The following is a 19,046-nucleotide window of genomic DNA, read 5'->3' on the forward strand; positions in this document are numbered from 1 at the left end:
CAGTGGAGATCTAAATACTGGGCTCCATACATAAAAGTGAAAAGGAAAAAACAGCACATGTCCCATAGTAATCAGAGTGTCCATTGTAGAAGTCCAGGAGAGTGAAGGCCATGTTAGACCAGCAATCCTCTACAACTCACCAGTAACAAACCACCTACCTTTTCCTATGGAGTGGCTCCCTCACTTGATCAGTGAAATGTCGCTCTTTGCTTCCAAGTAAGTGAGTGAACTTCTACAGCATTTAGACCCAGCAAAGGAGCACTTCTATAAGTGGTTTGTCTTGGGATTTGTCATTAGTAGCAGAAACACTCATTTGACATGGGGCTAAAGAGGAGCAGGAAAGTCTGACTGGTTTCTATGGCCAACAAGAACAGTTCTTTGTGAGCTGGGTACTAAGACTTAAGAAACACCACTCAAAGCCAGGAAAACAACTCTCAGTTGCAGACTGCCTAACACAAACTCATCCAAAAGCATGCATATGCAGGATTAGAAAAGCACTGTGCACTCCCGACTAGACAACTTTAAACTTACCCGCCCACACTCGAGACAGCCCGTGTGATGTGAAGAGAATGTGTGGGCGGGCACAGGAAGAATGGGGCGGGAGGAGGCAGAGCAGATCTGTTCTCTCATTTCTACAGAGGAGGGGGGGAGGGCTTTGCTCCGTATGAATGGAACACAAACACTCTCAGTCCTGTGTGACAGGTACAGCTAACATCCCTGTCACAGGACATATCGCCGGCTCGCAGCTGCAGTGGAAGATAGAGACATTCTTTCACTGCTCCTCCACTCTGTAACCCTGCCAGAGCCGCCCGAGCAGCAGCACTCGGTCAGCTCCGGCACATGCACAGTCCTGAGCTGCCTGTACAGCGGCCCATTTTACAGGGAATCAGAGCGGCCTGGGGGGAAATTGCCACTTTGCCCCCTGGCCCAGCCCGCCCCTGCTCACTAGTGTTACAAGGTCTCATGTGTGAATGTGGAGCAGGTGTGTTAAATTTGGTATTATTGCTCACTCTCTCATACTGGTCACTGTAAGTTCAACATGGCACCTTATGGCAAAGAACTCTCTGGGGATCTGAAAAATAGAATTCTTGCTCTACATAAAGATGGCCTAGGCTATAAGAAGATTGCCAAGGCCCTGAAACTGAGCTGCAGCATGGTGGCCAAGACCATACAGTGGTTTAACAGGACAGGTTCCACTTAGAACAGGCCTAACCATGGTCGACTAAAGAAATTGAGTGCACATGCTCAGCGTCATATTCAGAGGTTTTCTTTGGGAAATAGACGTATGAGTGCTGCCAGCATTGCTGCAGAGGTTGAAGGGTGGGGGGTCAGCTTGTCAGTGCTCAGACCATACGTCGCACACTCCATCAAATTGGTCTGCATGGCTGTCGTCCCAGAAGGAAGCCTCTTCTAAAGATGATGCATAAGAAAGCCCGCAAACAGTTTGCTGAAGACAAGCAGACTAAGGACATGGATTACTGGAACCATGTCCTGTGGTCTGATGAGACCAAAATAAATGTATTTGGTTCAGATGGTGTCAAGCGTGTGTTATACATAAGGGATATGATTGTCACATGACTTGTATACAATAACTTGAGAGCCTCAATAAACATGGCCAGTTGATGCAAGATATAAAAAGCATATAGAGGAGTTTATATGTTGTATGTCAGATAGATTCCTAAAGATCAAAATATATATGTATTGATAGAGGTACACCATAGTAATTAAATCATCATGACTATCGATAATGACCTGACACAAACAATAGAGAACACCAAAACTAGTTACTATGCCGGCTACAGGGACACCTTGAAGCAAGGAGACAAAAAATTGTCTATTGATGAGTAAAGCAGCCCATAAAAGGCATAACAGAGAGTACCAAGCCGTCCTAAAATAGGGTGACATGAAGGGTAGGTAAATGGAAAACAGACAGCAATAGTCAAGCCAGAGATAAAAAGCCATGCCAACAGGCAATATATAGATACCTTATAAAAGATGTCTGTAACTATCCACCTATGGACAGGCTAAACTGCAGACCCAACCAGTAAAAAACGATTGACATATATAGGTAAATGTGCCAAACAGCAGAATCCGCGGCTCAGTTAATTGGTGGTTTGCTATACACTGACATATCTGCAAACAATAAGGATGGAAGAAACTGCCTAAAATGCAGAGATAAAATATTTATCTTTCCTTAAAGTATATACCAAAGTGCCTACCTATGTAGTGTGCACCATATCCTTTGCCATCAGCATACAAGGACAATCAGCCAGATAATATATACCCATGAGGCGCCAATAAATGACGTAATCACCGTCCGTCTCATTAATATATTACTCAAAATAATCCTGTGAGGATAATAGTGAGCTCCTTGGCAACCAGGCAACAGGCCACATCCGCCACCAGCCCGCATCCGTGCAATAAGGAAAACAGCCACCGTCCCCATGCAATTTATGGTGCCCCGATCAATGCGCATGCGCATAGAAGCCGCGCACACGCGTTGGTCGCCAAAGGCGTAACATGGCAAAGATAATGACGGGATGGAAATCTCTGCCCACTGCCACAACAAGCCAGAGGAGAAGGCAACAGCCAACCCCTCTCACACCCATAGCCGCTGACCAGACAGAAAGTGCTAAAAATAAATATAATAATAAAAAAAACATTTTTGAAAAATTGAAAAAGAAAGTAATATAGAAATAGCACTAGACACAATATAGCTGGGGGAATTTAACAGAAGGCAGAGCGCAGCGGCACCAATAAGGTGCACCCCAGTTACAATGTAATAGCCAACCAAAGATAATAATTCACTACAATAACTGTAAGTATACAAAAATATACAAAAATACTTCTATGTGTATATATATATGTAAAGGAGCTCTATCGGTTTGTGGTGTTACCCCTTGGTCTCGCCTCTGCTCCTCGGGTCTTCACAAGGGTGTTGGCTCCTGTCCTGGGGCTATTGCGGCAGCAGGGTGTATCGGTCCTGGTTTCCTGGCCAATCTGCTTCTCTGTGTGGTGTCCCCTTTGATGCTGACAACGCAGTTGGAAGTCACCATGAGAACTCTGGAGGAGTTAAGGTGGGTTCTAAACATTCAGAAGTCATCCCTGGTCCCTTCCATGAGAATGGCCTGACTTTGGACTCCTCCTCAGTCAGGGTGTTTTCTCCCTCCGGCCAAAAAAACCCTTGAAACTTCAGACTGCGGTTCAGCTGTTGCTGTCCCGCACATGGTCGTCCCTTCGGACCTGCATGCGAGTTCTTGGACTGATGGTTTCGTCTTTCAAGACGGTCCCTTTCACTCAACGCTCTCGGGGATCCTCTGATGGCTATCCTCGAATGGGACTAGAATCCAAGCTCTCTGGATTCGGATCCAGCTGAGCCAGCTCACCAGGGAGTCTTGATCTGGAATCCTTTCTCAGGAGTATGGTCCCTGGAGGATCCAGGTTACCGATCAATGTCCTGAAGCTGAACGACCGTGGCTTATGTCATTCACTAAGGAGGCACCAAGGGTGTCCTTGCAGCCTTGGAAGTGACAATTCTTCGCTGGGCAGAGCGCCTTGTTCCAGCTCTCTCCGCTGTTCCCCTTACAGGTGTAGAAACATTGGCAGGTGGATTGCCTCAGTCGACAGGCCTTGGATGCAGGGGAATGGTCCCTTCATCCGGAGGTGTTTCAGCAGTTGTGCCTTCATTGGGGGCACTCCAGACGTGGACCTGTTGGCGTTGCATCTACGGGATAGTGCTGAGGTTTTTGGCCCTCTGACGGGTGCTTTGGTGGCACCATGGGTTTTGTCATAGGCAAGAACATTCGCTAAGTTCAACTTGAACGATGACAAGGAGTTTAGCGTGGTCACCTGCGCAAGGCTAACGCCGGCATGGTCGTGTGAGAGAGCTCACGGATAGGCCAAGGTCAGTATCAGCTGCTGTCTGCCTTTCCTCCTCTCAAGTTGCTGCCAAGAATTCTTCGCAGGATTGAGGTGGAAGGGATCCCGGTCTTTCTTATGGCTCCGGACTGGCCTCGCCAAGCTTGGTACACCGACCTGGTCAGACTAGCCGCAGACGCTCCTTGAAGAATTCCTCTCAGGGAGGATTTATTGTCTCCAGGGCCAATCTCCCATCCGACTTTACGGTCGCTGGCTTTGCCGGCTTGGCTGTTAAAAGCCAGGTGCTGAAGGACGGGGGATTGTCTGCTTCAGTGATTCATACCCTGTTTAAAGTGTGGGAAGCGACTTCTCGGATGATTTTTTCCTCATACGTGAAACTCATATATTGCGTGGTGTGAGTCTCCGTGGGTTCCCCTTTGCTCTTACTCGGTGGCCCTGATCTTGGCTTCCTTCAACGGGGAGTTAATCAAAAGTTGGCCTTGAGTACTTTCAAGGGTCAGGTTTTCGGCTTTGTCAATTTTCTTCCAAAGGCCGTTGGCCGCCCGTTTCCTGGTGTGTAACTTCCTCCAGTGGGTGCGACACTTGGTACTTCTGGTGCAACCTCCGTCACCAACTGGGGACCTTGATTTGGTGCAGTCGGTTCTTCAAGAACCTCCGTTTGTGAGTATTCGTGGGTATCCCCTGCCTACCTTATTATAGAAGGTGGCCTTCTTTGTTGCTGTCACTCTGTGCGCAGGGTGTCGGCACTGGCGACTTGTCCTGTCGTTCTCCCTATGTGTTGGTTCATGGGGCCAAGTGGTACTTTATCCAGATCCGTCCTTCCCTCCGAAGGTGGTCTCTGGTGTTCACTTGCACAAGGACATTGTGTTACAATCTTGTGTCCTAAATCCTCACATCCTAAGGAATGTGCGTTGCGTACTCTGGATAGAGTTTGGGCACTCAAGGTGTACTTGGCGACTACTGAGTCTTTTCGTGAGTCAGGTTCGCTCTCTGTACTCACGGATGGCCCAAGAAAAGGGCTGCCTGCACCTGCTGAGTCTGTTTCCAGATGGATCGGACAGTCCGTTTGTAGGCTTATTCAATTAAGGGTCAGGTCCTACCTTTCCCTGTTTCGGCGCATTCTACTCGGACGTCTGGTGCTTCCTGGGCTTTTTGCCATACAGGCATCTGTGCTTCAGGTTGCAAGACGGTTACCTGGGCCTACGGCCACACCACCCTTAATGTGCCCGCTCTTGTCTGACCTCTGCAGCTGAGCAGGGTCAGGCCTGGTTAGTACTTCATCTGTTCACACCTTTACCAAATTTTATGAGAGGCGGCGCTGAGAGAAACCGGAAGTGTGTGTACGTGCGGCAAGGGAGCGAGGAGGAAGAGGAGCTGCGGGGACACGTGCGGGGAGAGCCGCACAAGGGGTGCGGGTGCACCGTGCAGGGGGCCGGTAACCATCAACTGAGCGGCGGTGGAGGACGGGAGCCGCTAGAAGAGCAGAGGGAGCGGCAGCAGGGACGTGAACAACCGCACCAGGATACCGGGTGCAGGGACCAAGGCAGAGCGCGGCGGTGGAGGTCGGAAACTGCCTCCCTCCCTTAGTGCCTGGATGAAGAGGAGGAGGACCGTCCGTGCCCAGTGAGGAGGAGGAGACATCCGTCCCAGTGTGTGTGTGTGGCAGCAGCTGTGAGTAAGGCAGCAGCTGCAAACAGGGAGAAAGCTGTGTGACTGAGCTCTGTGAGAAATCAATAGCTGTTTGACAGTGCTGCGACTGACTCTGTGTGACTGTCTCTGCAACTGAGTACCTGGGAAGTCTGGTGAGTATCCTTGCGACTGGTAAGTATCTTGTGACTGGTGAGTATCCTTGCGACTGGTGAGTATCCTTGCGACTGGTGAGTATCCTTGCGACTGGTGAGTATCTTTGCGACTGGTGAGTATCCTTGCGACTGGTGAGTATCTTTGCGACTGGTGAGTATCCTTGCGACTGGTGAGTATCTTTGCCACTGGTGAGTATCTTTGCCACTGGTGAGTATCCTTGCGACTGGTGAGTATCCTGCGACTGGTGGGTATCTTTGCGACTGGTGGGTATCTTTGCGACTGGTGAGTATCTTTGCGACTGGTGAGTATCTTTGCGACTGGTGAGTATCTTTGCGACTGGTGAGTATCCTTGCGACTGGTGAGTATCTTTGCAACTGGTGAGTATCTTTGCGACTGGTGAGTATCTTTGCGACTGGTGAGTATCTTTGCGACTGGTGAGTATCTTTGCGTCTGTTGGATCTTTGCGACTGGTGAGTGTCTTTGCGTCTGTTGGATCTTAGCGACTGGTGAGTATCTTAGCGACTGGTTAGTATATTAGCAACTGGTGAGGACCCCAGGTTTAGTACCAGGGGAGACAGAGGTAGTGTAGGTAAGGAAGAGCAGGTCGTTAATATTATCCCCATAGAGTAGAGGGTAATAATGTCCAACAGGATTGCGGATGCTACTCAGTGCACTTCTTGCTGCATGTATGCGTTCCTTGATGAACCAATCGAGGGCGAATACTGCTGTGCAAGATGTGAGCGACTTGTTGCTCTGGTAGACCAGATCCTGGACCTACAGAACACAGTGGCAACACTGCGTGGCATCAACAACCTGGAAAGGAGCTTGGACATTGCCTATCAGGCGCTGGTAGGGGCCAGCATAGAGGAGGGAGGAACAGAGGAGACGCAAGCAGCAGAGGTACGCAGCTGGGTGACTGTTAGGAAGGGTAGAGGGAGGAGTGCCAGGGAGGCCAATCCTGAGTTGGTACACCCTAACAAATTTGCCGAGTTGCAGGTTGAGGGGGATATCAACTCAGGTGTGGCAGAGCTGGAGAACGCGCCCTCCCCCAGCTGCCAGGGGAGGGACGGCTCCAGGAAGAAGGGGGGCAGTAACTCAGGAAAGGTTAGAAAGGTTGTGGTAGTTGGGGACTCAATTATCAAGAGGACAGAGAGGGCAATCTGTAAAAAAGATCTCGTGAACCGAACAGTTTGTTGTTTACCGGGCGCCCGAGTTCGGCACATCGCAGATCTGGCAGACAGATTGATGTGGGGGGCTGGGGATGACCCAGCGGTCATGGTGCATGTGGGCACTAATGACAAAGTAAAAGGTAGGTGGAGGATCCTTAAGAACGATTTCAGGGACTTAGGTAATAGATTGAGGAAAAGGACCTCCAAGGTGGTTTTCTCTGAAATACTGCCTGTACCTCGAGCCACACAGGAGAGGCAGAAGGAGATTAGGGAACTTAACAAGTGGCTGAGGAACTGGTGTAGGAAGGAGGGGTTTGGGTTCCTGGAGAACTGGGCTGACTTCTCAGTCGGCTAACAGCTCTTTCGTAAGGATGGGCTGCACCTTAATGGGGACGGTACAGCTCTTTTGGGGAGAAAGATGGCCACCAAGTTGGAGGGGCTTTTAAACTAGGAGACGGGGGGGGGAGGGCTCAGAAGTAGAGTCAGTCAGGAGGGAGCAGAGGACTGAAGGCAGCTGTAGGGTCAGCAGCGACAGTAGGTCCACAATGTCAATTGGCAGGTCTGTGTGGGAAAATCTCAGACCAAACAGGAATAAACATAACCGCCAATTGCGCTTAACTTCCGTAAAACTAAGAGGGGTATATGCTAATGCCAGGAGCCTAGCTAATAAAATGGATGAGTTGGAAATATTGGTACATGAGGAGGACATAGACCTTGTGGGAATAACAGAGACTTGGTTCGACCCCTCACATGACTGGCTGGCCAATATCCAAGGGTATTCGGTGTACCGGAAGGACAGGGTAGGAAAAAGAGGGGGAGGGGTATGTCTCTATATCAAGAACAATATAAAGGTGATAGAAAGGAGTGACATTACGGATGGGATGAGCATGGATTTAGAATCTGTGTGGGTTGAACTCCATAGGGAAGGAGAAAAGGGGAAAGTAATTGTGGGGGTTTGCTATAGGCCACCTAACCAAGGGGAGGAGGTAGAGCTGGAATTCTTAGCACTAATGAGTAAAGTGGCAAAATTGGGATCAGTCGTCATATTGGGGGACTTCAATTATCCCGACATTGACTGGGATGAGGGGACTACACACTCACAGAAGGCCCGCCTATTCACGGAAACCTTACTGGATAATTACATGTCACAGTTGGTGGATTCTCCGACTAGAGAAAATGCAGTCCTGGATCTATTGATCACTAATGACCCAGACCTAATCTCGCAGGTAGGAGTCCAGGACAACCTGGGCTCTAGCGATCACAGGATGATCACATTTAGTATAAATAACAATATAACAAGGCAAGTGGGGAACATAAGAACCCTAAACTTCAGAAGGGCAAACTTTCCAAAATTGTACTCATTGATGGAAAGGGTAAACTGGGACCAAACCCTGGGATCCCTGACCACAGAGGAAAAATGGGAATGCTTTAGGAACATATTGGGCAAAGGCATCTTGCAGTGCATTCCTATGGGAAATAAATTTAGAAGAGACAAAGCCAAACCTGGCTGGTTAAACCGTAGCGTCAAAAAACTTATTAGGGGAAAAAAATTGGCCTTCAAGAAGTATAAATCAGAGGGCACAGCATCGACTTTCGAGCAATACAAGGAGGCAAATAAGAAAAGTAAACAAGAAATCAAGATGGCTAAAATCAACTTTGAGAGACAAATAGCGGAGGATAGTAAAAAAAACCCAAAGAAATTCTTTAAATATATCAACAGCAAAAAAACTAGGGCAGAGCATATTGCACACATAATTAACAATGATGGGAGGATGGTTACAGAGGACACTGAAAAAGCAACCGTGCTGAATGCTTTTTTCTCATCAGTCTTTACACAGGAAACGGAGGGGTACACTGACCATGACTGTATGGTTAGTAGTAATACACAGGACTTGCCACTATGGCTAACAGAGGGTGAAATCAGGGAAAGGCTGGATAAACTCAACACAAACAAATCACCAGGCCCGGATGGCGTACATCCGAGAGTACTCAAGGAACTCAGTAAGGTTATATCCAGACCACTGTTCCTGATCTTTGCTGACAGTATTAGGACAGGAGATGTACCAGGGGATTGGAAGAAAGCTAACTTGATTCCGATATTCAAAAAGGGCCAGAGGCATATCCCGGGAAATTATAGGCCTGTCAGTTTGACATCAATAGTATGTAAACTTCTGGAGGGGATGATAAGGGACTATATCGTAGAGTTTGCTAAAGACAACAACATCATCAGCAGTAATCAGCACGGGTTTACAAATGGGCGTTCTTGTCAAACCAATCTATTAACATTCTACGAGGAAGTGAGCTGTGAGCTAGATAGGGGGAGACCAGTGGATGTGGTGTACTTGGATTTCGCTAAGGCGTTTGATACAGTTCCCCACAAGCGCTTAATTTATAAAATAAGGTCTGCAGGTATCGACAGCAGGGTTTGCTCTTGGATATGGAATTGGCTTAAAGGGCGTGTCCAAAGAGTGGTAATAAACAGCGCATACTCAGACTGGTCTGAGGTTGTAAGCGGGGTGCCCCAGGGCTCAGTCCTGGGACCAACCTTGTTCAATTTATTCATAAACAACATTGAGGTAGGGATCAGTAGTTCGATATCAGTTTTTGCAGATGACACAAAATTGGCCAGAGCAATAACTGCACAGCATGAAGCAGATATCCTACAGAATGACCTGGACAAAATTACAGAGTGGGCAACGACATGGCAAATGAGGTTTAACGTGGAGAAGTGTAAGGTTTTGCACTTGGGGACTAAAAACATAAAAGCACAATACACGTTAGGAGGGGAACCCTTGGGGGAATCAAAAATGGAGAAGGATCTGGGAGTCTTGGTTGATGATAGATTAGGCAACAGCATGCAATGTCAAGCGGCAGCTGCCAAAGCCAGCAGAATATTAGCATACATAAAGAAAGGGATGTATTCCAGAGATAAGACTATAATCCTTCCACTTTATAAAACTCTGGTCCGACCGCATCTGGAGTATTCTGTCCAGTTCTGGTCGCCAGTCCTCAGGAGGGATGTGTTGGAGCTGGAGAGAGTCCAGAGAAGGGCAACTAAACTAATTAGGGGATTGGAGGACCTTGACTATGAAGAGCGTCTACAATCGCTCGATTTATTCTCCCTGGAGAAGAGACGTCTGAGGGGGGACATGATAGCAATTTATAAATATCTTAATGGGGATCCCAGCTTAGAAAAAAAGCTGTTCATTCGAAGGGATTGCATGAGGACTCGAGGGCATACAATGCGATTAGAGGAGAAACGTTTTAACCTCAGGCAACGTGGGGGGTTCTTTACTGTTAGGGCTACAAGATTGTGGAATTCTCTACCACAAGAGGTGGTTTCTGCGGGTAGTATGGTGGCTTTCAAAAGACTCTTAGACTGACATCTCAAGGATCAGAACATTCAGGGGTATGTGAGATGATTACAGCCACACACACCTACACAGGTTGAACTGGATGGACTATTGTCTTTATTCAACCTCACCTACTATGTAACTATGTAACTATGTAAAGGTGGGTGTGCTGGCTTCTGCAGATCCCTCTTTTGGCCGCAGGTTTTTGCTGGCTGCTGTCTGGAGGGCTTTTGGCCTTCCTTGAGGGTGTTTACGGTTTGTTTCAGGTGGGCCTCATCTTTTGTTCTGATGAGGCTTATGTTGCCTGGTCTGCTATGTTTAGCCTTGGGGACTTGTTCTTTTCTGCTCTTCCCACCCCTTATTTTATGGCACTGCTTTGGGACATCCCTACTGATAAGGATCAGAGAACTGCATCTGTCAATGAACAGTAGAGAAAACTGGATTTTTGACTTAACGTAAAATCCTTTTCTCTTAAGTGCATTGACGGACGCAGTACCCGCCCCTCTATTTGAGTTGGGTTGGTGTTACTTTCTGACACTGCTTTGATACAAAACTGACATCCTATGCAGGAAGTGGATTGGAAAGGCTCTGGAAAAGTTCTGGAAGCGAGTATGGGAGGAGGTGACGAAGGAGCTAGAGAGCAGGAGGTTTTGAGAGGAACGAAGAGAGCGATTAGGTTGGTATTTTGAGACTAGGCTAGTGATGTAGCTGGGGGTTAAATTGTGGATGGCTTTTTAAGATGTTGTTAGTATTTTGAATTTAATTAGTTGGGTGAGTGGAAGCCAGTGGAGGGATTGACAAAGAGGAGTAGCGCACACTGAGCAATTGGTAAGGTGGATGAGTCTGGCAGCAGCATTCATGATGGATTGAAGGGGGGGGTAGCCCATGTAGAGGTAAGCCAATGAGAAGGGAATTGCAGTAGTTGAGACGCGAGATGACCAGGGAGTGAACTAGGAGGTTTTTCTGTGTCACTGGTTAGAAAGGAGCGTATTTTGGAGATATTGCGGCGGTTGAGGCGGCAAGATTTGGACAGTGATTGGATGTGGGGCTTGAAGGAGAGTTCAGAGTTCAGGACAACACCTAGGACCTTGGCATGGGGGGATGGGCTGATAGTTGTCAATTTTGACAGAGAGGTCGGGGGAAGAGGCACGTGGTGGAGGAAAAATGATACGTTCGGTTTTGGATAGATTGAGTTTGAGGAAGTGGTGTGACATCCAGACTGATATATCTGATAGTAAATTAGTGATACGTGAGGAGAATGAGGGAGTGAGCTGAGGGGTGGATATATGGATTTGGGTATCGTCAGCATAGAGATTGTATTGAAAGCTGTGAGAGGCTATCAGCTGACCCAGAGAGGAGGTGTAGATTTAAAATAGGAGAGGTCCAAGAACAGAACCTGGGGGACCCCAACAGAGAAAGGAAGAGGAGAGGAGGAAGTAGAATTGTAAGTAACCCTAAAGGTGCAGTTGGATTAGTAGGAAGAGAACCAGTGAAGAGTACAGTCATGGAGACCAAAGGCATGGAGTTTTTTGAGGAGGAGGGGGTGGTCAACCGTATCAAAGGCAGCAGAAAGGTCCAGGAGTAGGAGTACAGAATAGTGTCCATTGGTTTTGGCCTTTATTACGCCCATAACTCGGAAGCAGAACAAAAAAGAGCTAGCATGTGTTTGGGCAACATAAAAACAGAGAACATACCTGTGGGGTTGACAGTTTATCAGTGATCATATTCCTTTACCTACACACTGCTTACCAAAAATCGACTTGGGCGAGTAGAAATGCATGTAGCAATATGGTTGGCAAGGGTATTTAATTTTAGCTACAGAATACAATACAAATTCTGTTTGAAAAAGGTTACTGATGATTGTTTGTCAGGGTTAGCCCTATCCGCAGCTCCTACTACACAGGATAAATGTGTCAAAGCGGACCTTCACCTAAAAGTGAAAGTACCGCTAATCTGCCTCTCTTTCCCCTCCTCCAACATATTTGAAAGCTTTTTTTCTTGGGAGGAGGACAGCTTATCTTGAGAGCCAAGTACAAGTATATTTACAGGACATTCTATAAAGTAAATGCCAAACTTAAAAAAAATATTTGAGTCTTGTTCTACAACTTTACTACAGCTTTAGAGATTAACTGTCCTTAGTCAGTGGGTTTATTGCCAGTGAATCTCATTGCTTACTAGTACTAGGGACCTTGAGAAAGAGTCTTACATAACTTGTGCCATTCAGTTTTGCGGTACGTCTTAAGAGTCATGACAAGTCATACACACTCCACCACTCCAGCCATTGTCATTTCCTGCCGAACCAACCAAAATTCAAACTGTGGGTGGGCTGTTGGCACCAAGTCCTGTTGCAGCTTGACAAAATTCAAATATAAAAACGAATGAACTAGGTGAGAAATTGAGGACTGAACAGTGATTGCATCCAATTAACACACATACTCTTTGATAGAATGTTTATTTTTATATTTTTAAAATGACAGGTTTACTTGTTTACTTTGCTTTTCATACAGTAACACATGAACAAAGTGTTGCCCATCCATTTTTAAACATATTATACACTTCTATACCTGTGAACCTAACTTTTTCTCTAACCTACTTTTTCTCGCTCAGGATACCAAAATGATGTCTTTCTGCAGTTACAAGAGGTCATTTCTTCTCTGGAAACATGTGTATTGTCCTGTAGGAATTCATCGAGAGAAAAGTCAAGGGATAAAAGAGAAACAATTCCCCTAAATGTACCTTTAAGCACTGGTGACTCCTCCCCTGCAGTCATACAGGAATTAAATGAGGTATAATAAATTCATATAAATATTTTGCATGCTGCTCTAGGTGAGCTCAGGCTCCGCACTAAGGTGCTGGCTTGGTTCGTCTCCACCAAAGACAAGTTCAGTCCAACAGCATCCACCTATAATTCCTGTTTGTGAAAAAACCATATCAAATTACTGCGCTAAAGTCATAGAAAAGCCAACGGCTAGCACTACAATCTAACAGGGTATTGTGTAGCAATTATGAATAAAAAGTGCAGTGCTAATTGTGATAACAATTGCAAACAAATGTATACAAAAGTAAATGGTGATGATACCATGTAACAAATAATAAAGTGCAATGTCCAAATAGGTAAGTATGTGCAATAATTACAAGGGTGGAAGCTTCAACAAGAAAAAGAACTGTAAATACAGAGCGACAACCGTGTGGTAAGACAGTCCAGGTGTAGAAGGTTGAAAGCAAGATCTGTTCCGGTAGTGGCTTTAACAGACAATCAGTGTCCACTTAAGGAGTCACCATGACATGTGCATCTACCACCCAGGAGAGAGAGTAAACACGCTTACCGGAAAGTATGGACTCAAATCTATCAAACAAGCATAAAGATGAAAAATGTCAGGATGATAGTCAAAGGAGTCATCTCTAAGGGTCTGACACCATAACTCTCCACAATGACCAGCCCTCTTGATTGGTCATGAACTATAGCTAGAACTAATACGTTTATGCATATCCGTAACCTACAATTAATACCAACAGTCCTGGGTAGGGATGGGCTCTGTGTTTGAGTCAAACTTCATCAGCTGTTTGTGTGTTCACTAAACACACTAACAAATAGGGTGCTCGGTTGGAAGTTCACTTGCCGATGAGCACCCCATAATGCACTGCCCTGTTGCAGTGCATTGATTGCTGATGATTGGCCAAAGCATGCACCTGACCTGCATGCTTTGGCCAATCACAGCACAATGTCCTATCAGAGCCATGATTGGCCAAAGGCAGGGTGCCTTTAGCCAATCATGGCTCAGGGGCTAAGTCCACACCCCATGCTATAAAAGGCTGCTGCTTACATGGCAGCCGTGTATAATGTGTGACAATAGAGATTAGGCAGGTAGTTAGCGGATAGTGAGTTCAGATAGTTTAGTGCAGTCAGTATAGTGTACAGGCATAACCTACTTTAAAATGAATGGATATGTTGTAGTCCTGGGTCCCCTCTCGGTGCTCCCCAAGTTTGGTGCCCTGTCACTTATGGTTCGGGAGATGTGCTATGTCAAGCTGACAAATATTTCCCATAGATGCCAATGTTAAAAACAGGGAGCAGTGCCATGTCAAGCTGACCAAGATTTTCCATAGATGCCAATGAGTGCTGAAAGCTGAAAATTGGTCTGGGCAGGAAGGGGGTGAAAGTGCCCTGTATTTAAGTGGTTAAGGGGAACCCTACGACAGAATTTAATAAAAAAACTGAGTGAGGTCCCCCCCCCCCCAAATCTATACCAGGCCTTTTGGTGTGGTATAGATTTTATGGTGAACTCCACACCAAAATTTAAAAAAAAAAACGTCTTGGGGTCCCTCCCCCCCACAATCCATACCAGGCCCTTTGGGTCTGGTACAGATTTTAAGGGAAAAGCCACGCCAAAAAAAAAAAGGCGTGGGGTCCCCCCCAAAGTTCTTGGTCTTTACTGAGCAGAGAGCAGTGACTGTTAGCGGCCTCTCTCCACTCTGCCTCATCAGGCTGTGCAGGGGGCAAGAGTGGCTGGTTCAGGCTCTCAGCAGCGTGCTGTGAGGCTGAGCCAACTGCAGGCAGGCATCTGGGCAGATCCTGACATTATCAGGATCTCTGCAGAGCCTGGACCAGCTCTGTGACGTCAGCTGAATCGGGGACACAGGAGTGCAGAACTAAGTGACGCACAGGAGAAGTATGGCTAAAAGAGCTTTGGCCATACTTTTCCTTTAATGTAAAACTCCAGACTAAACTGAACTAGTCTAAAAATAGTTCCTCCCCTCGCCTGGCTAAAGGGGAGAGGAGCGAGTGCTTGACAATGGCTAGGAATGCCTGGGAGTGGCAACATCACCCATAGGCTTTAGTTGCCCATTCGTTGTTGGCGCTCCCTCCTCTCCCCTGCAGCGACCGCTACTTGAATGGGAGATCATGTGACCGGAGCAGACTGAGAATAGGTAGGTATATACTGTACATCTTTTTTACACAGGTTAGCCAGTGTAGGTGTTGGAAATGGGAGGGCACATTTTTCAGACTAGTTAGGTTTAGCCTGGAATTCTACTTTAATTTGCCCAGGATTGAGACAGATTTAATTTAATAAATAAAAATATCACAACGTTTTAAAAACGAAAATGGGATTGATCATTTGGATTGTGTTAACGGTGGTATTTAATGATAACAAGAATGTGGAAATCCCATTAAGTGTTTTTTGCTGCCAAGTGGGGTGACCACCACCCCCCAGTGAGCTATTTTAGGCTTGTTAAACACAGTTACAGGGTACTGGACAGTTTTCTGTGAGATCTAGCCACAGCCAAAACCAACTGAAAACATCGAACCATGAGAATGTAACATTTTAGATATTAGGTGTAGAAGTGTAATATATTCACAAGAATATCTATGTTATGTCTAAATCTATGTCTAAATAAATAAATAAATAATAAATGTCTAAATCTATGTCTAAAAGAATATATACAGTATGTCTAAATATCTATGTCTAAATGTTAATACAGATAACCTCTGGTACATTTCTGAATGAAGACCCCAGCACTCTACAGTCAAAAATCCAACGTTACAAGGAGGATAATGCTTTCCTAAGAGGCAAACTTGGGCTCACAGACAGGGAACTGGACAGGTCAAAAGCCACACTCACATTGTTCATGGAGGAAAAGGAGATGCTGCAAATGAAGGTACTTACATTACTGTGCAGGATGACAGAGCTAAACAGAGCCAATATGATGCCAAAACACACTTAAAGGATCTATCAACTACCACACAGAATATACTGCTGCAGGATAAGGTTTGTCTTCACATTTTAAATCTGAATGTTATGGTAAAAGGTTAGTTGTTATTGGCAGGGCTTTTTTTCTCAGAGAATATGTGCAGGAACCCAGGGCAGGGGGGCATTGGATTGAGTGTGCAGCAGTAGGGGGGGGGGGTCCTAAAGGGGCCTTAAATACCAGGAGGGTTCTACATACAGAGTGCAGGGTTCAGGAGGGTGCTAGGTACAGGGTGCAGAGTTCAGGGGGGTGCTAGTTACAGGATGCAGCACTCAGGAGGGTGCTAGGTACAGGATGCTGAGTTCAGGAGGGTGCTAGGTACAGGATGCAGAGTTCAGGCGAGTGCTAGGTACAGGATGCAGAGTTCAGGAGGGTGATTGTACATGGTGCAGAGTTTAGGAGGGTGCTAGGTGCAGGGTTCAGGAGGGTGCTAGGTGCAGGGTTCAGGAGGGTGCAGGGTCCAGGAGGGTGCTAGGTACAGGATGCAGAGTTCAGGAGGGTGATAGGTACAGGGTTAAAAGTTCTGGAGGGTGCTAGGTACAGGGTGCAGAGTATAGAAGGGTGCTAGGTACTGGATGCAGAGTTCAGGAGGGTGCTAGGTACAGGGTTCAAAGTTCTGGAGGGCACTAGGTACAGGGTGCAGAGTATAGAAGGGTGCTTGGTACTGGATGCAGAGTTCAGAAGGGTGTTTGGTACAGGCTTCAGAGTTCAGGAGGGTACAGGGTGCAGAGTTCTAAAGGGTACTAGGTACAGGGTGCAGGGTTCTGGAGGGTGATAGGTACAGGGTGCAGAGTTCCACCCCATAATCCCTATGACAGGATTGTCTTTCCCCTCCCAGCACAGACCCCCCCTCCCACTATCTCCCTGTAGAAATACCACACTAAATGCTTTTACTTTCTCCCCCAAAATCTCCCCTCTCAACACAGTACTCAGATACAGCATGGCTCAATGAAGGGCGGGAGATGCCCTTACTCCCAGGTTCCTCTTCATGATCTGTCATAAGAGCCAAGGAGGAGCCTAGTGAAAGCTTCCCCGGCTCTAGTGTGATAGGCGGCAGTGAGAGATGCTGCGGGTGTTGAGAATCGCATCGGGTCAACTCCCAGATGCCCAGCATTAGTACACCAGCTGCGCTCATGGAGGGTTCAGTGCAGTGGCTTGGACAGGGATGCTGTCACTTCTAAATACAGAAGCCCGGCTTCTGTGTTTAGAATTGACAGTAGTTAACGGAAAGCACAGGGCTAGTGCCGGATATGGCAGAACTCAGTTCCACCACATTCTGGCTGAAAAACAGCCCTGGTTATTGGCATATAGAATAATACCATTATCACCCACTTTTATAGTTTCTCTATGGGCACTGTTCCATACGTGTAGAAAAAAACAACAACCTATATTACATGTATTCTAAGGCCTGACGTATACAGGATACAAACCATTCTAGTATAGTCTTTACATAAACTAATTGCTATAATACTGCGGCTTCCTTTTAAATTTTCTAGGATGTAAACTTAAAAGCAAAAAAAACAAAAAAAACCCAAGAGTATATATTCAGTAAGTATAAGGTATTATTGTAATATTATCTTGATTTTTTATGTGAATATTATGGTTTTATGTGCATTCTTTTTTTTTTTTTTTATAGTTAGACTACTGTTTTTGATAGTTTGATATTCAGATTTACAAATAGACTATCAAGTGTCATTTTTGCATAGGAGTTGCTGCTTTTTGACAGCCATTCCTCCTTTGTAACACATTGCAATTCCCGGCTTTCATTTTGACAGCCAGTAATTGCTGATCATAGCACTGGGGGAGCTGCAGAAGGGGAGAAAGTAGCTTAATATAGGAAACATGCCCTAAAAACTTTGTTTTTAAGGATGTATCTTCTACATTTAAGGTTATCATGTGGTTAACTTTAATTCTCCAGCATTAAGCTGGATGACCTGCCCTTTTAAGAAATACACACCCTAATAGTTTATTGGAGGATGTGCATCAGACTGCTTGTCTCCTTGAAATGGGACACCTGGCTGCAGGGATCCATATAGACAGTGATGCATGCAAACCTACAACCTGTCAAAAGCTTTGGCAATCCTCCATCTATCACAATGTACTTTGAAAATGCTTCTGGCTAAGCAGGGGAATGTGTGCGACTGACTGGTTAGTGTACAACACCCTCATGCCTCATTTCACGTGGGACCTTGTTAGGCACTACAGCCAGTGATGGATTATATCATAGGCCCTAGGCTGTTTTCAATTTGTTGGCCACCAGCAGGTTGAACCAAGGATAACAATCAGCCTGGGGGATTCATAAAGAGTGTGGTAGACACTCTTTTAGAATTCCTTTGCTCTTCTGCACAACAAATATTAATGGGGTAGACAGATCAATGTACATGTCAACAGAAAAACACAATGCTGCATAGGCATGTCTTTAAAGAGTTTCAATTGTCTGGTGTACATACCATGTCAGACATGAAGTTTAAAGCAATTAAGAGCGTACCTATGTGAAACATTAATGCACTTGTATTTAAAATACAGCTCATTGCAGTCCATTCATTTTGAGAGGTATGCCAATGCATTCAGGTGCACAGGAAACTGTACATGACCCTATTTTGGGAATGCAATGCACAGTAGTGTGTTACTGTTGCATTACAGTGCACTGCTTTAATGTTTTGGGATGCCAGCCAAAATGAATTGTACTTCAATGTATTGGCACTTGGGAGGTGTTGTACCATGAGTTGTGGTAACATACACTTTATTCCAGTGCAAAGGTGTAAACCTGACTTTAGCCTTTAGGAATAAAGAAACAGTGAAAACTTCAGTGTTACCTATTAATAAAATGTGTAGATAGCTGCAAAGGGTGGGCGAACTCAATACGAACTAAGATGGGGATACAGTATAATGTGATATCCTGAAAGTGTTTCAAAGTATAAATGTCAAAGGGTGCTGCTCACATCTACATGTGTTCCTGCAAGGTCACGTAAACAGTTAGCAATAATTATGAGTCACTCCCTAAGGGTATAATCCTATATAAAGTTCAATATGTGACACAATGCTTTATACATATACAGTTGTGTTCAAAATAATAGCAGTCCAGCATCACTAA

At 45.9% G+C, this 19,046-nt stretch overlaps 1 protein-coding gene across 2 annotated transcripts in view; it reads left to right on the forward strand.

Moving 5' to 3' along the window:
* Positions 1-19,046, forward strand: part of USHBP1 (USH1 protein network component harmonin binding protein 1) — a 103,675-nt gene that overhangs the window by 15,786 nt on the left and 68,843 nt on the right. For both annotated transcript variants that reach the window (XM_082253641.1, XM_082253642.1), the window contains 2 exons: positions 12,812-12,990; positions 15,686-15,862. In XM_082253641.1, coding sequence (XP_082109767.1) covers positions 12,812-12,990; positions 15,686-15,862 — 356 coding nt within the window. The remainder of the gene's footprint in view (positions 1-12,811; positions 12,991-15,685; positions 15,863-19,046) is intronic.

Source organism: Pelophylax lessonae, assembly GCF_965119305.1.
Source record: "Pelophylax lessonae genome assembly, chromosome: 1".
NCBI lineage: Eukaryota > Metazoa > Chordata > Amphibia > Anura > Ranidae > Pelophylax > Pelophylax lessonae.